Source organism: Tamandua tetradactyla, chromosome 10 (assembly GCF_023851605.1).
Source record: "Tamandua tetradactyla isolate mTamTet1 chromosome 10, mTamTet1.pri, whole genome shotgun sequence".
Taxonomy (NCBI): Eukaryota; Metazoa; Chordata; class Mammalia; order Pilosa; family Myrmecophagidae; genus Tamandua; species Tamandua tetradactyla.
Genome location: NC_135336.1, coordinates 14,334,677 through 14,359,264, shown reverse-complemented (window position 1 = coordinate 14,359,264; position 24,588 = coordinate 14,334,677). Strand labels below are relative to the sequence as shown.

General features: G+C 37.1%; 1 protein-coding gene across 6 annotated transcripts in view; it reads left to right on the top strand.

Annotated features, from left to right (window-relative positions):
- Positions 1–24,588, top strand: part of ATP13A3 (ATPase 13A3) — a 134,650-nt gene that overhangs the window by 99,278 nt on the left and 10,784 nt on the right. For all 6 annotated transcript variants that reach the window (XM_077117911.1, XM_077117915.1, XM_077117914.1 and 3 more), the window contains 4 exons: positions 626–803; positions 1,494–1,678; positions 19,436–19,524; positions 23,271–23,351. In XM_077117911.1, the coding sequence (XP_076974026.1) occupies positions 626–803; positions 1,494–1,678; positions 19,436–19,524; positions 23,271–23,351 (533 nt within the window). The remainder of the gene's footprint in view (positions 1–625; positions 804–1,493; positions 1,679–19,435; positions 19,525–23,270; positions 23,352–24,588) is intronic.

Genomic DNA, 24,588 nt, shown 5'->3' with positions numbered 1-24,588 from the left:
GTCTCCTGAGGAGCAGAATCACTCCCAGTTGAGAACTACTGAGTACAACAATCCTCAGTGGATGCTAAAGCTAAAAAGTGACAGTTTGATGAGAAACATGATGTTTATACAGTCTCAAAGTATTTCTTCACAAATTACTTCTTAATTAGAAAAGGAAAATCAGGAATTTTAGAATGGAGAAAGTAGATAAGTGATCAGAGTCTCAATTTTTTATGTTGTTGGTGTTGTGTTTATGTTGTTTCAAACCTTTGTTGATCTCTTAAGTGGAAGAAAAATGTATCATTTTAATTGTAGCTTTGCAATTAAGGATTCAGAAAATAAAGAACTTGTAGTTAAATATAAGGGTAGTGGTGTTTGTCTGCTTGTACCAGTGATTCTTCTGAATGTAATAGACTATTATAAAAATTATTCCTGAGGCTTAGTGTTATTTTGAATAAGTTAAATTATTTACTTATGGATTATTTACATATGTATGACACCTGGCTTGGGTTTTGGACATTCTTTTATATTAAAGATTTGTTAGACAAGGACATAATTTTAAAGTTCCTAAATGAATCTGATAGTGTCTTTTATAGCAACAGGTTATTTAAGATATGAACTTTTCCTTCTTTTCTTCTCAATACAGTGAGTTTAAATCCTGCCTGGAAGGAACTTGTAGCACAGAGACCACCTTCAGGTCTTATATCGGGGGCTCTTCTCCTGTCCGTTTTGTCTCAGATTATCATCTGCATTGGATTTCAATCTTTGGGGTTTTTTTGGGTCCAGCAGCAACCTTGGTATGCAGTGTGGAATCCACGATTGGAGTAAGTTAGTCGATCTGTGTATAATGTGTGCAATATAAGTGTACAAATTTATATAAAAATTTACATGTTGGGGTAAATGGGTAGTTCAGTGGAAGAATGTTTACCTTCCATGCCGGAGACCTGGGTTCGATTCCCGGACAATACACCCCCCCACCCCCAGAATTTACATGTCGGTGGTGCAGTGGTGGTTCAGTGGCAGGATTCTCACCTGTCATGCCAGAGACCTGGGTTTGATTCCCAGTGCCTGCACATGCGGAAAAAAAAAGAAAAAAAAAATTACATGTAACTTAAAAAATGTTTACATATCTAAATTTTCTACTCCTAGTTTAGGAGATTGCATTTTAAAACTCAAAAAGAAAAAGTATTAACTGTTTCTATTTATTTATGGGTAGATTGCTTTACAGTTCATGACTTAAGATAGCAACAGCATTTTGGTTGATTAAACTTGCAAGTTATCTATTAAGTTAATTTTCTGAAATTAAATTTTCAGATACAAACATTTTATTTTTAATTTGCTTGATTAATTGAGGGAGATTGTCTGAACATTTTAGAATGTTATGGTAGGGGTTTATGGTAGTTAAGGTAAAATTGGGTTCTTTTATTTTTTACTGTCCCTTTTAAAAATTGTTTTTTTTGGGGGGGAATATGGGTATTGTGTCTAATAATGTAAAATTTCTTCTTCTTTTCTAGTGTTTGTCATTCAACAAATCTAGATCGGAATTCTTCACATTTTTACAATGAAACTAAACTTGATACACATAATATACAAAATTATGAAAATACCACAGTGTTTTTTATCTCCACTTTTCAGTACCTCATAGTGGCAATTGCCTTTTCAAAAGGAAAACCCTTCAGGCAACCTTGCTACAAGAATTGTAAGTTTGGCATTGATTATGATTTCTACTGTACTTCCCTCTTTAAAATAATTTGGAAGAGAGAATTGTAAATGCTTTTCCAAAGTAAAACAGATTTTCACAAGTAGAATGAAACTGGTAATTTAAATGCTTACTGTAGTCTTCTACTCTCATGATAATTGCCACCCTAATTTGAAAATTAAAGCCATACCAGTATTCAGCATTCTAGTTCTTATCTCCTATCACCTCTGGCTTCAGCTTTCTAGATCCCATTGCAGAGAGAGTTTGAATTAGAAGCAGGGATAGAGGTTCTCACATATCTTCGCTCTCACTCAGTTGGAACAGTGGGTAATGTACTTTCCATTTGTGTGGTCTGCAGTGCTAGCTGCCTTTTTTTTTTTCCATTTCTTGATACTGGTAATGTCAATACTCACCTCTGGAATTCTTCATTTCTGTCATCTTTTCATGCCACTGTAGAAGGAGGAAGGGAAAGAAAAAGTTCATTTGCATCATTAACTTTAATACAATTTTATGGCAAATAATTTGACATCACAGGAAGCTAGGTGAATAAATGAGATGTGGTACACTTGTTTGTTGATCAAAAGTAGATTTATGGGAAAAATCAGTTTACTGTATATATAGATTGCCAGTTTTAAAATTGAGATTGTACTAATTAATATACAGAACATAAAATAGTCTTTTATTCATTTGGGGCTTTAGGCTTTTACAGTATTTTAGAGTGAGTGACATTCTTTTGCTGTAGTTCTGAAGAATGTCAGGGGTCTTGTTGGCAAAATGAATGGTTACAGATTTTGGTATATGTCACAGAATAACAACTATTAGAATCTCTAGCTTGTGTTAGAGTTTACAAAATGTTTTCACATTATGTCCTTTACTGCTACTTGGTATTTGTAGGACAGGTTATATTACCTTATCTCTTGGATAGATATATTTGTTCAAATATAAATATCAAGAATATTGAAATCTGTTTTTATTAGTGTACGTGTGTGTATATATATATGAACTGATTTTTCCTCTTTTTTTAGTTGCAGAACATATTTCAGAGTTTGACGTGGGTTACAATTCCACAATTTTATATTTTTACTTCTAACTGCTCTAAGATACTGGAGACAAAAGGATATCAGTTTAATGATTCTGCATTCATATTCATTTGTTAAATCCTATCTTCATGGTATAACTCCACCATCACCTTTGATCTTTCCATCCCTCACTTTTGGGGTGTTTGGGCTATGGCCATTCTAACTTTTTCTTATTGGAAGGGTCTTTCGCTAATATGGGATAGAGAGATGGAAGTATCTGATGTTCCAGAGAGGCTGGGCTAGGTTTCAGGACTTACCTGGGCCAGGGACCCATCTGGAGGCTGTAGGTTTCTGGAAAGTTACTCTAGTGCATGGAACCCTTGTGGAATCTTATATATTGCCCTAGGTGTTGTTTAGGATTGGCTGGAATGGTCCCAGTTGGGGTTTGGCAGGTTATGATAGGTAGCAAGATTTACCTGAAGCTTGTGTAAGAACAGCCTCCAGAGTAGCCTCTCAACTCTATTTGAACTCTCTCTGCCACTGATACTTTATTAATTACATTTCTTTCCCCCCTTTTGGTCAGAATGTAATTGTTGATCCCACAGTGCCATATTCATTCCTGGAAGTCCTCTCCCACGTCACCAGGGAGACTTTCACCCCTGGATATCAAGTCCCATGTATGTGGGATGGCAGTGACTTCACTTGCAGAGTTGGGGCTTAGAGAGACTGAGGCCACATATGAGCAACAAAGCTCTCCTCCAGAAGTAACTCTTAGGCATACCTGTAGGTAGTCTAAGCTTCTCCACTACCTACATAAGCTTCACAAAAGTAAGCCTCATGATCAAGGGCATGGTCTACTGATTTGACTATCCCTAACATTTGACACAGTGTCAGGGGAGTCCCTGATGGTAAGGTTTAATAGTTCCATATTTTTTCTCCCCTCCCCCAGGGGACTATGCCAATACTTTTTGATTATCTGCTTCATATACTCTAGTATGTTTCCAGGCATTATGATAATCTATACAGGATTAAAGGATCTCTGTCTTATTCTGTGCTTCCTGTGTTTCAGTTGTTCAAATGAGCTATGCAGATAGGTTAAATAAGATTATGCACTACAGAAAATTTCAGATCAAATAAACCTTTCTTCCATTGGTCTCAAACAATATGTGTGGTTCTAAAATATAGACACTGCCTTTCTTACCCCTATGTTCTGAATTTAACCCCAAACTGTTTGGCTTCGTTCTTAAATCTGAATATCAGGTTACATATATAAAACAGCCTCTCAAAATCCAGAAATAATAATCACCATTCTGGACTTAATGTGTCTGTTCTAAAAGCTTACAATTTAGGCCACTGTTTTCTTATAAGCATTTTCTAAAGGTGACCGTACCATTGTTGTTTTTTTGACTCAGGCGTATTTTGTCTCACCAAATGTCCCATATGTTCATTCACATCGTTGCATGCCTCATGCCGTTGTTCGTTTTTGTAGCACAACCTTCGTTCATAAGTATACACCATCATTTGCCAACCTACTCTGTCAGTGCATCTTTCAGGCACCTGCATTCATCAGGAATCATGTAGAAGGCCCAAAGTCCACAGTCCATCAACATTCTCAATTTTAGATAATTTCATTGTTCCAAAGAGATGGAAAACCAATAAACACACCCTCGCCAGATAGGAAATCAAAACCTCTTCTTAACTCTTGTTCCTCACCCCATTCTTTACCTCTGCTGTTGCTGTGGTAGTGCTGGTGGTTTGCTTTTTTTTTGATGATGGTTTACTTTTGATCATAGCTCATAGCATACTCATACCTCTGAAGTAATTCTTATGAGAACTCATTCATATTTCTAGTGTTAATCAGGGGGACATATAGGTCTATACAACCCCTTTCAATCTTGTTCATCTTCAATATGATAATATAACTTCTGGACCCACTAGAGAATCACCTTCATGCCTGTCTATTCCCTAATATTGGCGTTCAACCTCATTAGCTAACAGTTCACCCATATCTAGCCTCTATGTATCTTTAAGTCCTCTGTATTCTGTATTATAAACCTCTGATTATACCTTTATGCTGGTTGTAAAAGAGGAATCATACAGTATCTATCCTTTTGTGTCTGGCTAATTTTGCTCAGCATTATGTCCTCAAGGCTCATCCATCTTTCCATGTGTTTCAGGAGGTCATTTTGTCTTACTGCTGCATAATATTCCATCGTATGTATGTACCATGTTTTGTTGATCCACTTGTCCGTTGATGGGCATTTGGTTTGTTTCCATCTTTTGGCGATTGTGAATAATGCTGCTATGAACATCGGTGTGCAAATGTCTGTTTGTGTCATTGCTTTCAGCTCTTCTGGGTATATACCAAGTAGTGCTATTGCTGGGTCATAGGGCAACTCGATATTTAGTTTCCTAAGGAGCTGCCAAACAGTCTTCCTTAGTGGTTGCACCATTATATATTCCCACCAGCACTGCATAAGTGTCCCAGTTTCTCTACATCCTCTCCAATATTCATAGTTTCCTGTTTAATGGCAGGCATTCTTATAGGTGTGAGGTGGTATCTCATTGCAGTCTTGGTCTGCATTTCTCTTATAGTCAGTGAAAATGAGTATCTCTTCATGTGCTTTTGAGCCATCTGTATTTGCTTTTCAGAAAAATGTCTATTCATACCTTTAGCCCATTTTATAATTGGGTTGTTTGTTCTTTTGTTGTTGAGTTGTATGATTTCTTTGTATATACAGGAAATCAAACCTTTGTTTGATTTTATTTATCTCATTTTATTTGTCTGATGTGTGATTTCCAAACATTTTCTCCCATTGAGTTGGCTGTCTCTTCACCTTTTTGACAAAGTCTTTTGAGGTGCAGAAGCATTTGATTTTGAGGAGTTTCCATTTATCTATTTTTTTGTTTTGTTGCATGTGCTTTGGGTGTAAAGTTTAGTAAGCTACCTCCTATTACTAGGTCTTGAAAATGTTTCCCTACATTTTTTTTTCTTTCTGATTTCATTTATGTCCCCAGCCCTCCTCCCTCTATCATTCTCACATGCAGCTTCATTCAGTGTTTTAACATAATTATATTACAGTTAAGTAGTATTCTGCTGTCCATTTCTGAGTTTTTGTGTTCAGTCCTATTGCACAGTCTGTGTCCCTTCAGCTCCAATTACCCAATAGATATTTCTATCTCCTCATGGTCTCTGTTATGAATGAAATATTCCAAGTTTATTCAAAATGTCAGTTCATATCAGTGAGACCATACAGTATTTGTCCTTTAGTTTTTGGCTAGTCTCACTCAGCATAATGTTCTCTAGGTCCATCCATGTTATTACATACTTCATAAGTTTATTCTGTCTTAAAACTGCATAATATTCCATCGTATGTATATACTGCAGTTTGTTTAGCCACTCGTCTGTTGATGGACATTTTGGCTGTTTCCATCTCCTTGCAATTGTAAATAATGCTGCTATAAATATTGCTGTGCAAATGTCCGTTTGTGTCTTTGCTCTTATGTCCTCTGAGTAGATACCTAGCAATGGTATTGCTGGGTCATATGGCAATTCTATATTCAGCTTTTTGAGGAACCATCAAACTGCCTTCCACAGCGGTTGCACCACTTGACGTTCCCACCAGCAGTAAATAAGTGTGCCTCTTTCTCCGCATCCTCTCCAGCACTTGTCATTTACTGTTTTGTTGATAATGGCCATTCTGGTGGGTGTGAGATGATATCTCATTGTGGCTTTGATTTGCATTTCTCTAATGGCCAGGGACATTGAGCATCTCTTCGTGTGCCTTTTGGCCATTTGTATTTCCTCTTCTGAGAAGTGTCTGTTCAAGTCTTTTTCCTATTTTATAATTGGGTTGGCTGTCTTTTTGTTGTTGAGTTGAACAATCTGTTTATAAATTCTGGATACTAGACCTTTATCTGATATGTCATTTCCAAATATTGTCTCCCATTGTGTACGCTGTCTTTTTACTTTCTTAATGAAGTTCTTTGATGCACAAAAGTGTTTAATTTTGAGGAGCCCCCATTTCTTTCTTTCTTTCTTCAGTGCTCTTGCTTTAGGTGTAAGGTCTATAAAACTGCCTCCAATTATAAGATTTATAAGATATCTCCCTACATTTTCCTCTAGCTATTTTATGGTCTTAGACCTAATGTTTAGATCTTTGATCCATTTTGAGTTAACTTTTGTATAGGATGTGAGATACAGGTCCTCTTTCATTCTTTTGCATACAGATATCCAGTTCTCTAGGCTCCATTTATTGAAGAGACTGTTCTGTCCCAGGTGAGTTGGCTTGACTGCCTTATCAAAGATCAAATGTCCATAGATGAGAGGGTCTATATCTGAGCACTCTATTCGATTCCATTGGTCGATAGATGTATCTTTATGCCAGTACCATGCTATTTTGACCACTGTGGCTTCATAATATGCCTTAAAGTCAGGCAGCGTGAGACCTCCAGCTTCGTTTTTTTTCCTCAAGATACTTTTAGCAGTTCGGGGCACGCTGCCCTTCCAGATAAATTTGGTTATCGGTTTTTCTATTTCTGAAAAGTAAGTTGATGGGATTTTGATTGGTATTGCATTGTATCTGTCAATCAATTTAGGTAGAATTGACATCTTAACTATATTTAGTCTTCCAATCCATGAACACGGTATGCCCTTCCATCTATTTAGGTCTTCTGTGATTTCTTTTCACAGTTTTTTGTAGTTTTCTTTGTACAGGTCTTTTGTCTCTTTAGTTAAATTTATTCCTAAGTGTTTTATTCTTTTGGTTGCAATTGTAAATGGAATTCGTTTCTTGATTTCCCCCTCAGCTTGTTCATTACTAGTGTATAGAAACACTACAGACTTTTGAATGTTGATCTTGTAACCTGCCACTTTGCTGTACTCGTTTATTAGCTCTAGTAGTTTTGCTGTGGATTTTTCAGGGTTTTCGACATATGGTATCATATCATCTGCAAACAGTGAGAGTTTTACTTCTTCCTTTCCAATTTTGATGCCTTGTATTTCTTTTTCTTGTCTAATTGCTCTGACTAGAACTTCCAACACAATGTTGAATAACAGTGGTGATAATGAACATCCTTGTCTTGTTCCTTATCTTAGGGGGAAAGTTTTCAGTTTTTCCCCATTGAGGACGATATTAGCTCTGGGTTTTTCATATATTCCCTTTATCATTTTAAGGAAGTTCCCTTGAATTCCTATCCTTTGAAGTGTTCTCAACAGAAAAGGATGTTGAATCTTGTCAAATGCCTTCTCTGCATCAATTGAGATGATCATGTGATTTTTCTGCTTTGATTTGTTGATATGGTGTATTGCACTAATTGATTTTCTTATGTTGAACCATCCTTGCATACCTGGAATGAATCCTACTTGGTCATGAGGTATAATTCTTTTAATGTGTTCTGGATTCGATTTGCTAGAATTTTGTCGAGGAGTTTTGCATCTATATTCATGAGAGAGATTGATCTGTAGTTTTCTTTTTTTGTAATATCTTTGCCTGGTTTTGGTATGAGGGTGATGTTGGCTTCATAGAATGAATTAGGTAGTTTTCCCTCCACTTCAATTTTTTTGAAGAGTTTGAGCAGGATTGGTACTAATTCTTTCTGGAATGTTTGGTAGAATTCAGATGTGAAGCCGTCTGGTCCTGGACTTTTCTTTTTGGGAAGCTTTTTAATGACTGATTCAATTTCTTTACTTGTGATTGGTTTGTTGAGGTCTTCTATTTCTTCTTGAGTCAAAGTTGGTTGTTCATACCTTTCTAGGAAGTTGTCCATTTCATCTACTTTGTTGTATTTATTAGCATAAAGTTGTTCATAGTATCCTGTTATTACCTCCTTTATTTCTGTGGGGTCAGTGGTTATGTCTCCTCTTCCATTTATGATCTTATTTATTTGCATCCTCTCTCTTCTTCTTTTTGTCAATCTTGCTAAGGGCCCATCAATCTTATTGATTTTCTCATAGAACCAACTTCTGGTTTTGTTGATTTTCTCAGTTGTTTTCATGTTCTCAATTTCATTTATTTCTGCTCTAATCTTTGTTATTTCTTTCCTTTTGCTTGCTTTGGGGTTAGTTTGCTGTTCTTTCTCCAGTTCTTCCAAGTGGACAGTTAATTCCTGTATTTTTGCTCTTTCTTCTTTTTTGATAAAGGCATTTAGGTCAATAAATTTCCCTCTTAGTACTGCCTTTGCTGCATCCCATAAGTTTTGATATGTTGTGTTTTCACTTTCATTTGCCTCGAGATATTTACTGATTTCTCTTGTAATTTCTTCCTTGACCCACTGGTTGTGTAAGAGTGTGTTGTTGAGCCTCCACGTATTTGTGAATTTTCTGGCAGTCTGCCTATTATTGATTCCCAACTTCATTCCTTTATGATCTGAGAAGGGGTTTTGTATGATTTCAATCTTTTTGAATTTGTTGAGACTTGCTTTATGACCCAGCATATGGTCTATCTTTGAGAATGATCCATGAGCATTTGAGAAAAAGGTGTATCCTGCTGTTGTGGGGTGTAATGTCCTATAAATGTCTGTTAAATCTAGCTCATTTATTGTAATATTCAGATTCTCTGTTTCTTTATTGATCCTCTGTCTACATGTTCTGTCCATTGATGAGAGTGGGGAATTGAAGTCTCCAACTATTATGGTTGATGTGTCTATTTCCCTTTTCAGTGTTTGCAGTGTTTGCCTCACTTATTTTGGGGCATTCCGGTTTGGTGCATAAATATTTATGATTGTTATGTCTTGTTGAATTGTTCCTTTTGTTAGTACATAGTATTCTTCTTTGTCTCTTTTAACTGTTTTACATTTGAAGTCTAATTTGTTGGATATTAGTATAGCTACTCCTTCTCTTTTCTGGTTATTTGCATGAAATATTTTTTCCCAACCTTTCACTTTCAACCCATGTTTATCTTTGGGTCTAAGATGTGTTTCCTGTAGACAGCATATAGAAGGATCCTGTTTTTTAATCCATTCTGCCAATCTATGTCTTTTGATTGGGGAGTTCAATTCATTAACATTTACTGTTACTCCTGTTTGGGTAGTACTTTCCGCTACCATTTTGCCTTTTGTATTTTATATGTCATATCTAATTTTCCTTCTTTCTACAGTCTTCTCCACACCTCTGTCTTCTGTCTTTTCATATCTGTCTCTAATGCTCCCTTTAGTATTTCTTGCAGAGCTGGTCTCTTGGTCACAAATTTTCTCAGTGATTTTTTGTCTGATAATGTTTTAATTTCTCCCTCATTTTTGAAGGACAATTTTGCTGAATATAGAATTCTTGGTTGGCAGTTTTTCTCTTTTAGTAATTTAAATATATCATCCCACTGTCTTCTTGCCGCCATGGTTTCTGCTGAGAAATCTACACATAGTCTTATGGGTTTCCCTTGTATGTGATGGATTACTTTTCTCTTGCTGCTTTCAAGATCCTCTCTTTCTGTTTGACCTCTGACATTCTGACTAGTAAGTGTCTTAGAGAACGTCTATTTGGATCTATTCTTTTTGGCGTATGCTGCACTTCTTGGATCTGTAATTTTAGGTCTTTCATAATAGTTGGGAAATTTTCAGTGGCAATTTCTTCCATTAGTTTTTCTCCTCCTTTTCCCTTCTCTTCTCCTTCCGGGACACCCACAACATGTGCGCTTCATATTATCATTCAGTTCCCTGAGTCCCTGCTCATATTTTTCCATTTTTTTCCCTATATTTTCCTTTTCTTGTCAGATTTCACATGTTCCGTCCTCCAGTTCACTAATCCTATGTTCTGTCTCTTGAAATCTACCATTGTAGGTTTCCATTGTTTTTTTCATCTCTTCTACTGTACCTTTCATCCCTATAAGTTCCGTGATTTGTTTTTCAGACTTTCCATTTCTTCTTTTTGTTCATTCCTTGCCTTCTTCAAATCCTCCCTCAATTCATTGATTTGTTTTTTGATGAGGTTTTCCATGCCTGTTCGTATATTCTGAATTAATTGTTTCAGCTCCTGTATCTCATTTGAACTATTGGTTTGTTCCTTTGACTGGACCATATCTTTAATTTTCCTGGTGTGATTTGTTATTTTTTGCTGGCATCTAGACATTTAATTTAGTTTATTCTGGGGATTGCTTTCACTTCTCTTACCTAGGGTTTTCTTGCTGGATGACTTTGTTGTCTATCTGTTCTTTGACCTTCAGTTCAGCTTTTTCTGGACCTCTAGCTTAGGTTTTGTTTAACAGAGGATAATTTTTCAGTTCTTGTTTTCTTGTTTCTTGCCCTGCTTATATGGTGCCTTTTCCCTCCCCACCCTTAGGAGGGTCTACATAGGTATTATAGACTCCAGCCGGGTTTTCCCAGACTAAATTGGCCTCGTATCAGGGGCAGGGAGTCACCTGTGTCAGTTTTCCCTGAGGGTGAGTCCCAGCAGGTTAAAAGACTTTCCTGTGAAGTCTCTGGGCTCTGTTTTTCTTATCCTGTCCAGTATGTGGTGCTTGTCTCCCTGCGGGTCCCACCAGCAAAAGATGCTACGGCTCCTTTAACTTTGGAAGACTCTCCCTGCTGGGGGCGTGGTGGAGATATAGAAGAGGTTGTAGGCTGATTTTAATGGCTTCAAATTGCCAAGCCCTGGTGTCTGAATTCCTTGAGGGAGGGATTCCACCTGAGTTAGGCTTCACCCCTCCCCTGGGGAAGGCACAGGCGGGAACAAGCCCTGAATGTAGCCCGTTTCTGCCTATGCCTGGGGCAGTTGCAGCCTGTGAAGTCCTGCTGCTCAATCCAGACGCTGCCTAGTCTCCGTAGAAACACTAAAACCGCAGTTTCCTCCCCTTTCCTCTTTTTCCATGAGCCCAATGAGCGACCTCTGCCTTGACCAGGTTTAAAGTCTCTTTCCTTTCCCTCTGGGAAGCTTCCTGTGGGGGAGGGGCTCTGGCTGCTGCAACTTGGGGAACTCACGGTTCTGGGGAGGCTCACAGCCGGTCCAGCTGGTCCAGACTGGGTACACTGTGTGTGCAGTTACTGACGTGGCTCCGGGAGCTGTTCTGTTCTGTTTCTGGTTATTTAGTAGTTGTTCTGGAAGATGAACTAAAACGCCTACATTGCTAAGCCGCCATCTTGGCCCCTCCCCTCCCTGAACATTTTTTTTTTTCTAGAAGCATTGTGATGCTAGTTCTTATATTTACGTGTTTGATCCACTTTGAGTTAATTTTTGTGTGGTATGTAAGATAGGGGTCCTCTCTCATTCTCTTGGCTATTGATATCCAGTTCTTCCATGCCCAGTTATTGAAAAGACTATTTTGTCCCAGTTCAGAGGATTCGGGGGCTGTGTCAAAAATCTGTTGACCGTAGATTTGGTGGTCTATTTCTGTACTCTTGATTCAATTCCATTGGTCAGTGCTTCTGTCTTTGTGCCAGTGCCATGCTGTTTTGACCACTGTGGCTTTATAATAGGTTTTGAAGTCAGGGAATGTTAATCTTCCCACTTTGTTCTTCTTTTTTAGGATGCTTTTAGCTATTCGGGGTCTCTGTCCCTTCCAGATGAATTTGGTAGTTAGCTTTTCCAAATCTTCAAAGTTGTTGTTGGAATTTTGGTTGGTACTGTGTTGAACCTGTAGATGAATTTGGGGAGAATTAACATCCTAACTATATTTAGCTTTACTATGCATGAGCAGAAATGTCTTTCCACCTATTTAGATCTCCTTTGATTTCTTTTAGCAATGTTATGTAGTTTTCTGTGTACAAGTCCTTTACTTCCCTAGGTAAGTTCTTTCCTTAGTATTTGATTCTTTTAGTTTCTATTTTGAATGGAATTTTTTCCTTAACTGACTCCTTAGCTATGTCATTGCTTATTATAGAAATGTTACTGATCTTTGCACATATATCCTGCTACCTTGCTGAATTTGTTTATTAGCTCAAGTAACTTTGCTGTAGATTTCTCAGGATCTTCCAAGTATAGTATCATATCATCTGCAGATAATGAGAATTTTAATTCTTCCTTTCCAGTTTGAATGCCTTTCATTTCTTTGCCCCACCTGATTACTCTAACTAGAACTTCTAGCATAATGTTAAATAATAGTGGTGACAGTGGGCATCCTTGTCTGGTACCTGATCTTAGGGGAAAGGCTTTCACTCTCTCTCCATTGAGTACAATGCTGGCTATCAGTTTTTCATATATTCCCTTTATCATATTGAGTTAGTTACCTTTGATTCCTGTCTTTTGAAGTGTTCTTATCAGAAAAGGATGCTAAATTTTGTTGAATGCTTTTTCAGCACCAATTGAGATGATCATTGATTTTTTCCCTTTTGATTTGTTAATGAGCTGTATTTCATTAATTGATTTTCTTGTGTTGAACCATCCTTGCATACCTGGTATAAACCCTACTTGTTCATGTTGTATAATTCTTTTAATATTTGTTGGATCTGATTTGCTAATATTTTATTGAAAATTTTTGCATCTATGTTCATTAGGGAGATGACCTGTAGTTTTCCTTTCTTCCTTTCTTTACCCAGTTTGATATTAAAATGATATTAGCCTCATAAAATGAGTTAGGTAGAGTTTCTTTTTCCTCAAAGTTTTGGAAAAGTTTGAGTAGGATTGGTGTTAGTTCTTTCTGGAATGTTTGGTAAAATTCCCCTGTGAAGCTGTCTGGCCCTAGGCTTTTCTTTGTAGGAAGATTTTTGATGACTGATTGAATCTCTTTACTTGTGATTGGTTTGTTAAGGTCTGTTTCTTCCTGAGTCAGTATAGCTTGTTTGTGTGTCTCCAGGAATTTGTCCATTTCATCAAAGTTGTCTAGTTTGTTTGCATATACTTAATCATAGTATCCTCTTATGATTCTCTTTATTTCTTCAGGCTCTGTGGTAACATACCCCTTCTCATTTCTGATTTTGTTTATTTGCATCCTCTCTCTTTTTTTCTTTGTCAGTCTTCAGAACTAGTGACCCATCAATTTTATTGATTTTTCTCAAGGAACCAACTTTTGGTTTTATTGATTCTTTCTATTATTCTTTTGTTCTCCCATTCATTGATCTCTGCTTTAATCTTTGTTATTTCTCTGACTCACAGAGCTCAACACTCTTTCCAGAACAGCTTGCCTTTTGAATCATCCTAATACTGCTCAGAGCCACAGATTTCCAAATACTGTCCAGGAAAGTAACATATCACTACTGGTTACTGTTCATTAGGTTAAGTTCATTAGTGTTATACATCTATGAGCTAGAAAACAAAGCCAGCCTCAAGGCACAGTTCCCCATTTGTCTCCAGAGTAAGACAGACTATTGCAAAACAAAAACAAAAACACAGAACTAATAAAACATTGTAAATGTCAACAAATTGGCTAGTAATCTTGACAATGACAGATGACAGCTGACCCTTTTGTGGAGAATATTTAACACTTTGGAAGAATGCATGTGCAAAATCTACTACAGTTTCCTTTCTTCTAAAATAACACATTCAAACATTAAAAGAAGTGACTTTAATGAGGAGAAGGGAGGAGGAGGTGGAGGAGGTTGAAGCCATGTAAACATTCTTTACAGAAGAAGACACACACGTCAAAGGAAGTGTTCTTCACCCAACTTACCAGCATCTTGACTTGCATCCTATTTGCTTTGGGGTTAGTTTGCTGTTGTTTCTCAAGTTCCTCCAGGTTTGCTGTTAAGTCCTCAATTTTTGCTCTTTCTTGTTTTTTAATATACGCATTTAGGGCAATACATTTCCCTCTCAGCACAGCCTTTGCCGCATCCTATAAGTTCTGATGAGTTGTATTCTCATTTTCATTCATCTCTAGATAGCTACTGATTTCTCTAGCAATTTCTTCTTTGACCCACAGGTTGTTTAAAGGTGTGTTATTTAATCTCCATACATTTGTGAATGTTCTTGTTCTTTGGTGGTTATTGAGATCCAGCTTTATCCCATTGTGATCAGAGAAAGTGCTTTGAATAATTTCAGTATTTTTAAATTTATTAAGACCTGTTTTCTGTCCTAGTGTATGATCTATCCTGGAGAATGTTCCATGAGCACTAGAGAAGAATGTAAAACCTTGTGTTTTGGGGTGCAATGACTTACATATGTCTGTTAGGTCAAATTCATTTGTCAGATTATTTAACTTCTCTATTTCCTTGTTGATCTTCTGTCTGGTTGTTCTATCTATAGAGGAGAGTGGTGTATTGAAGTCTCCTACTATTGTTGAAACATCTATCTCTCCCTTCAGTTTTGCCAATGTCTGTCTCATTACTTTGGAGCTCCTTGATTGGGAGCATAAACATTTATGTTTGTTATATCTTCTTGGTGAATTGACCCTTTAATTACTATATGGTGTTCTTCTTTGTCTCTTATGATGTCTTTACATTTAAAGTCTGTTTTGTCCGATATTAGTATAGCTATTCCTGCTTTCTTTTGGTTACTACTTGCATGGGAAATCTTTTTTCCATCCTTTCACTTTCAAACTATTTGTATCTTGGTGTCTAAGGTGAGTCTCTTGTAAGCAACATATAGCTGGTTTATGTTTCTTAATCCATTCTGCCAGTCTGTATCTTTTAATTGGTAAGTTTAGTCCATTAACATTCAAAGTTATTACTGAAAAGGCCTTTTTTGATTCCACCATCTTATCTTTTTTTATTTTATTTGTCAGATCTATATATTCTTTTCCCTCTTTCTCTTTGTTCTTTAAATTACCCCTAGTGGTATTCTTCAATTCTTTGTGCTCCTCCAGACCTACCTCTCCCGTCTTTTTTTTTTTTTTCAGCTGACAGAACTCCTTTTAGTATTTCTTGTAGGGCCGGTCTCTTGTTGACAAATTCTTTCAGGACTCTTTCTCTGTGAAAACATTAATATCTCCCTCAGTTTTGAAGGGCAATTTCACTGGGTACAGAATTCTTGGCTGGAAGTCTTTCTCTTTCAGTATCTTAAATATATCATACCTCTGCCTTCTTGCCTCCAGGGTGCTAGTTGAGTAGTCTGAACTCAGTCTTACTTGTTTTCCCTTGTATGTAGTAGATTGTTTTTCTCTTGCCACTTTCAGGAGTTTCTGCTTATCTTCAACATTTGACAGACTGATTAGAATATGCCTTGGGGAAGGCCTATTTGGATTTATTCTGCTTGGAGTTCTTTGGGCTTCTTTGATTCATACATTTATATCCTTAATGAGGGTTGGGAAGTTTTTCCCCATTATATCCTCATCTACTCTTCCTAGCTTTTTACTCCTCTCTCTTCTGGGACACCACTGATTCTTATATTTGTGTGCTTTGTTTTATCTATAGTTCCCATACAATTTTTTCCATCTTTTTGGCCATTTGCGGTTTTGAGTCTTTTAAGTCAATTATCCTGACCTCTATATCACTTATTCTTTCTTCTCCCTTCAAATCTGGTGTTGTGTGCCTCTAGTATGTTTTTATTTGGTCAGCAGAGTCTTTAATCTCAGTGATTTCCACTATTTTTCTATTTATTCTTTCAAACTCCTCTTTGTGCTCTTCTACTGTCTTCTTGATCTCCTTTATGTCATTTGTTATCCCATTTATTTTATTAAGTAGAGCCATATGAACATCTTTGATTAGTTGTTCCAATGTCTATGTCTCCTCTGGTGTTTTAATTTGCTCATTAGGCAGGGCTGTATCTGTCTGCATTGTGATATGCTTAGTGATCTTCTGCTGTCTTTGTGGCATGTAGTTATCTTGATTGATTTACTTTGAGAGTTGGTTTCTTTCAATAGTCTAAGGTCTTGTGTTTTGGGGATGGTTGTACAGCAGGGAGCAGAGCACAGGGTGGAGCACTCAGTGTGGTGATTTGTTTCAGGGCAGGTATGGGCACAGGTTGGGGATGTTACACTGATGCTTGTGAATGTGGGCGCCCAGCAGCCAGGGAGAATATAGTTGTGTGGGTGCACCGATCTGGGGGCCATAACCCTGATATGCGCTGATCTAAGGCACTGGGCCCTTTGTGCCCATACGTAGAGCTGTGGCAGCTGGTTGGCGTTATGCCTTCTTGGATTGGGGGAAGCTGCGACTTGGCTGTGCAGGTCGGTACTTTCTCAGAGCTGGGAAGTGAGGCTGAAGGCTGTGAGCATGTGTGGTTTTGAGACTGTTATAAAGTGCAGTTCCCAGAGCTGAATGATGTGATTGGGAGCCCGTGTACATGCAGGGGGCTGAGACTGCAATAAACGGATGCGCTGAGCTTGAGGCGGGGGGGGATGGGGGCGCAGGGTGTGAGGCTGTGCGACACTATGGGTGGGAGGCAGGGGTAGCCTAGGTATGGAGGTTAGTGTGTGCAACCTTTATGTGCTGGCAATAGCCTGCAGGGAACAGGGAAGGGGAGGTAGTACTGAGGAGGTGTGCAGGAGAGGTGGGTTGGGCTACACATGGGGTGGGGGTGTGGGGCGGGTATGTGTACTGGGAGCTGGTGGAGTGGAGCGCCTGGAGCATGGGAAAAGGGAGAGGGTGATGGGGTTCAGGTGCATGGGGTGTGGGGTGAGTTGCCAGTCATGGGGCTGCACTGGTGAGGGTAACATACTCAAGGAACGTGGCCTGGCTTACTTCCTAGTCTCGTGTTCCCTTCCATGCACTCCTGTCTCTGCGCCAGGTTCCAGCTTTCTGCCTCTCAATTCCTCGGCCTCTGCAACCAGGGCTGCCAATGGGGTGCAGAAGGCTCTGGGTCAGCTGCACTCCTGAATTGCAGCCTCAGTTGCCTTCCTGTCCCTTCTCTAACTTTTCCGTGGAGCAGAGCTAATCTTGAGCTACTCTAATTGGCCATTTTCTTGGAAGTCCTAGTTATTGCATTTATTGCAAAGAATGTTACATTTCCTGTTTGTTTGTAATTTAGTAGAATATTTAAGCAAAAAATCTAGGAAAATTACTTTTTATCTAACATGGGTCTCTAGTTTTTTCATCCTATGTGTCAGTGACTCAAAAAATTTCCTCATTTTTGACATGAATGTTCATATAATTTTTAGTATAAGCCTTTAGGTATAATGTCTTTCCTATAAAACAAGTATCAGATGCCTATAATTTAAACTGTTATGATAACAAAGTCTGTGTTTACAGATGACTCCACGACTCTACCATTTAAAAATACTAAGACCCCTCACTTATGGTTCATAAAATAGGTTATTAACTAACTTTATCCATCTGAAGGCTTCATGATAAGGTTTTTGGTTACTTGTGGTCTTGGTGAAGGTTTGAAGTCATCCTCAAATTAGGAACTTGTAATTATCTCAACCAGAAGAAAAAAGGAAAAATGTTTGGGGCTATTGTTCTAGTTTGCTAGCTGCTGGAAGGCAATATACCAGAATCAGAATGGCTTTTAAAAAGGGGGAATTTAATGAGCTGCTAGTTTATAGTTCTGAGGCTGAGAAAATGTCCCAACTAAAACAAGTCTATAGAAATGTCCAATCTAAGGCATCCATCCAGGGAAAGTTACCTTGGTCCAAGAAGGCTGATGAAGTTCAGGGCTTCTCTCTCAAGTAAGAAGGTACATGGCAAACACAGTCAGGGCCTCTCTCTCGGCTGGAAGGGCACATGGCGGACACGGCGTAATCTGCTAGCTTTCTCTCCTGTCTTCTAGTTTCATGAAGCTCCCCGGAAGGTGTGTTCCTTCTTCATCTCCAAAGGATGCTGTCTCATGGATTCTCTGCTTCATGGTTCTGCACCATTCTCTGCTCTCTCTGAATCTCCCATTCTCCAAATTGTTTCCTCTTTTATAGGACTCCAGTAAACCAAAGACCCACCCAAATGGGTGGAGACATGTCGTCACCTAATCCAGTTTAACAGCCACTCTTGACTAAATCACATCATCTAAGGAGATGATCTAATTACAGTTTAAAACATGCAGTATTGAATAGGGACTACTACACCTTTATGAAATGGGATTTTGATCAAAATATGGCTTTTCTAGGGGGCATACTTCCTTTCAAACCAGCACAGCTATCAATATAGTTGGAAAAATTTCAAGCCATTTTTATGGTTTATTGTACAAAGGTTTCCTGTATATGCATATGTATATACCTGTACTTACACACTTAACAAAATGACCACGAGCAGGGAGATTATTTTTGAGCAAGACAAGTGATATAGAGAACTTTTGGATGGGATTTGCCATACCCAGTAAACCATAACTATGCCTTATTTAAAAGTAGATCAACTCATCCTTGGGCTTCAGGCTAATATATTTCTGTGCAAAAATGTAGAAATATTTCCACAGAGGAAGTCAGTGAAAAAATGGATTCAGTTAAAAGAAATATACTTAAATTCAAGATAGAAAGCCTCTGTTTAGGATGTATGTATACTGAATTCATAATATTGAAAATAAGTGTTATTCAGATTTTTACTTTCAATAATAATTCAGTAATAATAATGATCATTTCAGACATGTTTTAAATGACCTCATTTTGCCATATATAGTCCAGTTTCTTATTTGTGTTTTATATGTATATATATATATAATTGGCCTGATTATCTTATAAGTATCTTATCTGAGGGAAATAGAGATAAATGCCTATAAAGGTATACATCTTATTTTATAAGTGCTGATTATTTCCTGAAGTACTTATAGGGTTAAAGCTAATGGACTTTAAATATCTGTAGCATCACATCACTTACATGAGTCTTTTGGATGGCGTTGAGCAATGCCTCATGCTCCAGGAAAACTCATAGAGCATATACTTTATGTATTTCATCAACCTAAGAAGTATTTAGAGTCAAATTTAGGACTGGCGATTGTGTGGTACCAGTGATTATTGTATACCTTTTTATTTTAAGGAACTTCCTAATTTAATTTTTTCCTTTCTTTTTTCAGATTTCTTTGTTTTGTCTGTGATTATTTTATATGTTTTCATATTATTCATCATGTTGAATCCAGTTGCCTCTGTTGACCAGGTTCTTCAGGTAAGACATAGGCACATCAGTTATTATTGGTTGTCTGATGGTTTATAATCGCTGAGATAACATTAGTAAGATAGTAATAGAAATTAGATGGAATCGTAACAAAGTCAAATGATACTTCTGAGTAGCTGAGAGGGCTTAAGGTCTATCCCTCTCCTCTGCTCCTATGTTATCAGGGAAAAGAAACTCTAAACAATTTGTGTTACTTTTTCCAGGTTCCTTTCTTCCCAACTTTCCCAAGATTCCAAGATTCCCAAGTTATTTTGGGTTATGCTAACCCAAAGATGCCCTTTAAAATAACTGTACTTGTTTTTTTTTTTAGTCTTTCCTTCTGTTCCCATATTCCTTGGTCTGCAATCAAATTACATGTCCTTTGGTCTTTTAAAAAAAAAAACAAAAAACTCACAAACTTTGATATTCATAGCTCTTGTTACTCTTCTGTCCTTTACCACCTACTTCTTGAAGAATTTACACAGGCTGCCTTTTATTCACTGTCCATTTAGTTCTTTATCCATTCATTAAAAATTTAAGACTTACTATTTGATTCACACGAAAGAATATGCACACATGTATTTAAGTTAGGCTCAATAAAATGAACACCCATGAGTGCATCATCCAAACTAAAAAAATAGTAGCATTTCCAATACTATGAAGGCACCCTTGTACATCTTCTCCTAAATACTCTGAGGGAACCACTATTTTATTGTTTTCCCTCATTCTCTTGCTTTTAGTTATTCATTTACCATATATGTATGAAGTTATAAAAGATAGTATTTTGGACTTTGTGAAATGGTATCTTGCTATCTTTAATTTTCTGTGACTCGCCCCCCCCATATAATTTCTAAGTTTCATCCATTTTGATACATGTGTTTCATTTTCCCTGCTATATACTATTCCATTCTCTGTAGATAAGCAATTAGTTGTCTTTTGCTGTATTTACAATGTTGCCATGAACATTCTTTTTCCTTTCTCTTAACGTAAGAATATAAGCAGTGGCCTACCAGAGGATGAGGGTGGGAATGGTTCACCTTAAGTACAAGCAGTAAAGGGTAGTAACATTGCTGTAGAGAATTTTTAAAACAATAATAAAGCCCACTAAACGTCCATCTGCATTTTAACATCACAATGTGCTGGCAGTTCTAAACAGAATCAATGCTAAAATACTCCTTCCCCGCCCTCCGCCCCCACTTTGGTATACCACTAAGGATAAACAGGTTTCTCTAGTGTAGTCTACTATCTTTTTACTACTTATTTTGCACAGGCAGGCACTGGGCACACCCAGGTCTCCAGCATGGCAGGCGAGAACTCTGCCTGCTGAACCACCGTGGCCCACCCTAGTCACTATTCTTATAGAATTTTATGTATGTACTCTTTTCTTTATGCTATTGCTTTTTGTGTCTTCTTAGCTCAGCATACTTGTCTCTCTCAAGGTTATAAAGATATGCATCTTACACATTTAGTCTTTAATCCATCTGGAATTAATTTTCTGTGTAGCTTTTGAAATGAAGATCAAATTTCTTTTTTTCCTTATGAATATCCATTTGCTTCAAAATTGTTGAATAGTACATCTTTTCTGACTGATCTTCAGAGCTACCCCTCCCCTATTTCACTTTTCCATCCATACTGCTGTTAGCCTGTTTGGGTACTCTATGTTTTGTCCTTTAGGTTTTTTTTGTTTTTGTTTTTTGTCTTACTCTGTGCCAGTACCACATTGTTCAGATTACTGACTTCATAAGAAGTTTTCGTGTATAGTTGAGCCCAACCCCACTCCCCAGCCTGTACTGTAGTTCATCATGATCTTTTTGACTGTTCTTGAGCCTTTCCTTTCCGTATACACTTTAACTTTAGCATGTTACGTACCAGGGAAATCCTCTAGGAATGTTTATTAGATTTAAATTGAGTTTATGAATAAATTTGGGGGAGAATTGATTTACTCTTCCGATCCATGAGCAATATCTCTTTCTAATTCTTTAGGTCCTCTTAAATATCTTTCAGTAAAGTCTGACAATTTTCACCTGAAAGGTTTTTACACATTTTTTTTGTTAGATTCATCCTTTGGAGTATTATAGGTTTTGTTCCTCTGATAAATATCTATTTAAAATTATATTTTCTAAATCTTTTATGTAGTGTATATAAATGCCGTTAGTCGGGATATTTATCTTGTATCCAGCAGCCTTGTCAAACGTTACTCTAACAATTTGTAGATTCACTGGAGCTTTCTATACAACTGTTTAGTCATCATGTATAAATAATGACAAACTTTCTTTTTCTGACATTTCAGTCCTTATACTGTCTCTTTATTATTTTGTGCCTTAATAAATTGGTTGTACTGATAATGGGTATCCTTGTCTTCCTGACTTGAAAGGGAGTGTTTCTAATATTTCACTATTGAATATGATGTTTGCTGTAGGTTTCTAATACATATTCTTTTTCTGCATCTATTGAAATGATCACACAGGTTTTTTTCCCTGATAAATGTGGTGAATTACAGTTGACTGATATTTAAATTTTGAATTAATTTTGCATTCCTAGAATAAGTCATAATGAATTACCTTTTTTTTTTTTTAATGAATTACTTTTTGTATCTGGATTTGGTTTGCTGTGATTTTGTTTAGGATTTTTGCCTCTAGGTGGTTGAGTGAGATCAGACTTGTAATTTTCCTTTCTTGTATGTTATTGTCAGGTTTTGGTTTATTAGCCCCATGCAATAAGTATTCCATTGTAGGAATTTTTCCATAGTTAATTTAACCAGTCCTGTTTTGCTGGAGACTTAGATTGTTCCCATTTCCCGTTAACCTCTCTGGCTCCTCGTTCTTATTCTCTGTTGAAATTCCACTTCTTTCACCTGTTTTGTAAATGTTAATGTTCCTTATATTTCTGTCCTTATCCCTCATCTCACTCTATACACTTGCATAATCTCACCCCCAGTCACGACTTCAGTTGCCATCGATTTGTTAAAGATACCAAACTTTATATCCTCAGCCTTGCTCTCACTGCTGAACTTTAGACCTACTGACGTTTCACTCCCCTGCACATAGCACAGTATCTTAGGCACTGAGTGAATATTTGCTGATTGAAAGGATGAATGTAGGAATGGGATTTTTTTCTCTTATTATTAGGCCTTAGAAATTAATGACAGATTTTAAAGTGAAAACTTGTATTGCATTTCTTAAACTAATATGTCTAGTTTTGTGAATTTGTCTTTATAACAATGTAGTTTTCACTAATATTTCATTATTAGGTTGATATCTGCCTTATTGTTTAAAGCCAGCTTTTTTTTTTTTCTGCTTGGGCAAGCACCGGGACCAGAACCCGGGTCTCTGGCATGGCAGGTGAGAACTCTACCATTGAGCCACTGTGGCCTGCCCAAGCCAGTATTTTATTTTAAAAATAAAATAAACTTGTTAGAAATCCATTATCTAGTGGGGTATAAGCTTTTGAGTCTGAGAAAATGAGGCTAAGCACAGCCATGTAATATGTATTTTTAAACCTAAGTTATTAAAACTTTGAGCTTTTTCATCTGAAAAGTAGATATCTTGAAATGTCATGAGAATTAAGTGGATGATATGTGTAAAGGGGCTTGGTACATAGTAGGAATTCAATAAATTGGAAATTATTGTATAATACTACATTAGCAACCATGTTCTGCAATACTACAATTTTAACTTTAATGTTTTTAAACATTTAATGTTTAAATAAGTAAATGAATAGATACTACAATTTTAACGTTTCATGTTTTTGTCTTACAGATAGTGTGTGTACCGTACCGGTGGCGTGTAACTATGCTTGTCATTGTTCTTGTCAATGCCTTCGTGTCTATCATGGTGGAGGTAAGCATTTCAGATAATCACATGGCCACCTTGCTGCTTTGGGATTTTTTGGTGATTTGATGGGAGTAGAAGGAAGAGGACAAGCAACATTGTAGAAACCTGCAGAGATTCTCAGTTTCGTTCTAGCCAAATTCATTTAGCCTTCTCTTCTGACTTTCAGTTAATTGATAGCAGTCATAATAAAGGATATGACTTACCTGCACTCATTTCACATTGGAGTTAATAAGCAGTGAAATAGCAAAAGATAGTGATTGTTAGAAAGGAGAGAAGTTTGGTATCCTGGCAGTCCATATACTGGTGAATCAGGCCATGAAGTCAGACTTGGTCCTATGATACATAGTAAAATCTCCCATTTCCAAGGAAGGAAAGGCAGAAATGGGGGCTTTCCCCATAAATGTAGTGAATATCAGTAATCATGAGAGTTTATTAAAAGTGTAAAATAACAGCCATTGTGGACTTAACCTAATCTCAGCATTGATTACTGAAACTTCTTCCTTGATATTTACTTTGAGTGGCCTCCAAAGAGTGTGAAGTACAATTTGATCTATTGTATATTACATAATGAGCCTCCCTTTATGATTGCCTTTAAGTCAACATCTGCTGACAGGGAGCTGGCAAATTCTTCTTTGCTGCTTATTAATAAATTTCTTTTCTGCTCTTAGAATAACTATTATAATTCACTCCTAAATTAGCAATATAAGAAATGGAAAGAAGATGTAATAGTTAAGTAGGAGTTCATGCAGCCAGCTTTTGAAGTTAGATTAAGGTAATTTGTGGGGAAATATGTGTACTTTAATAATAATTCTGGACTGAGAAATCTTGCTTAATTTCATTTTTCCTTCTCATGGATGACTTGGTGTTTAAATTCAGAATACAGTGGTAATCATGAAAATTTGGTATTTAAATTCAGAATACAATGGTAATCATGAAAATTATGTTCTGACCTTTGTTAATTGTCCAATGAAATGTATTTTTGCTATTTTATGGATACTTAGAAAACATGCCCAAGATGTTGAATTTTTTTTTTTTTTTTTTTTTTTTTTTGGTGTGTGTGTGTGTGTGTGGGCAGGTACTGGGAATTGAACCCAGGTCTCTGGCACGGCAGGCAAGAACTCTACCTGCTGAGCCACCATGGCCCGCCCAAGATGTTGAGCTTTAAAAGTTCTTTTTCTACAGTACAAGTTCATCTTTTCACTTAGATGTTATTTATTATAAGATGATTTTTTTTTAAGACAGA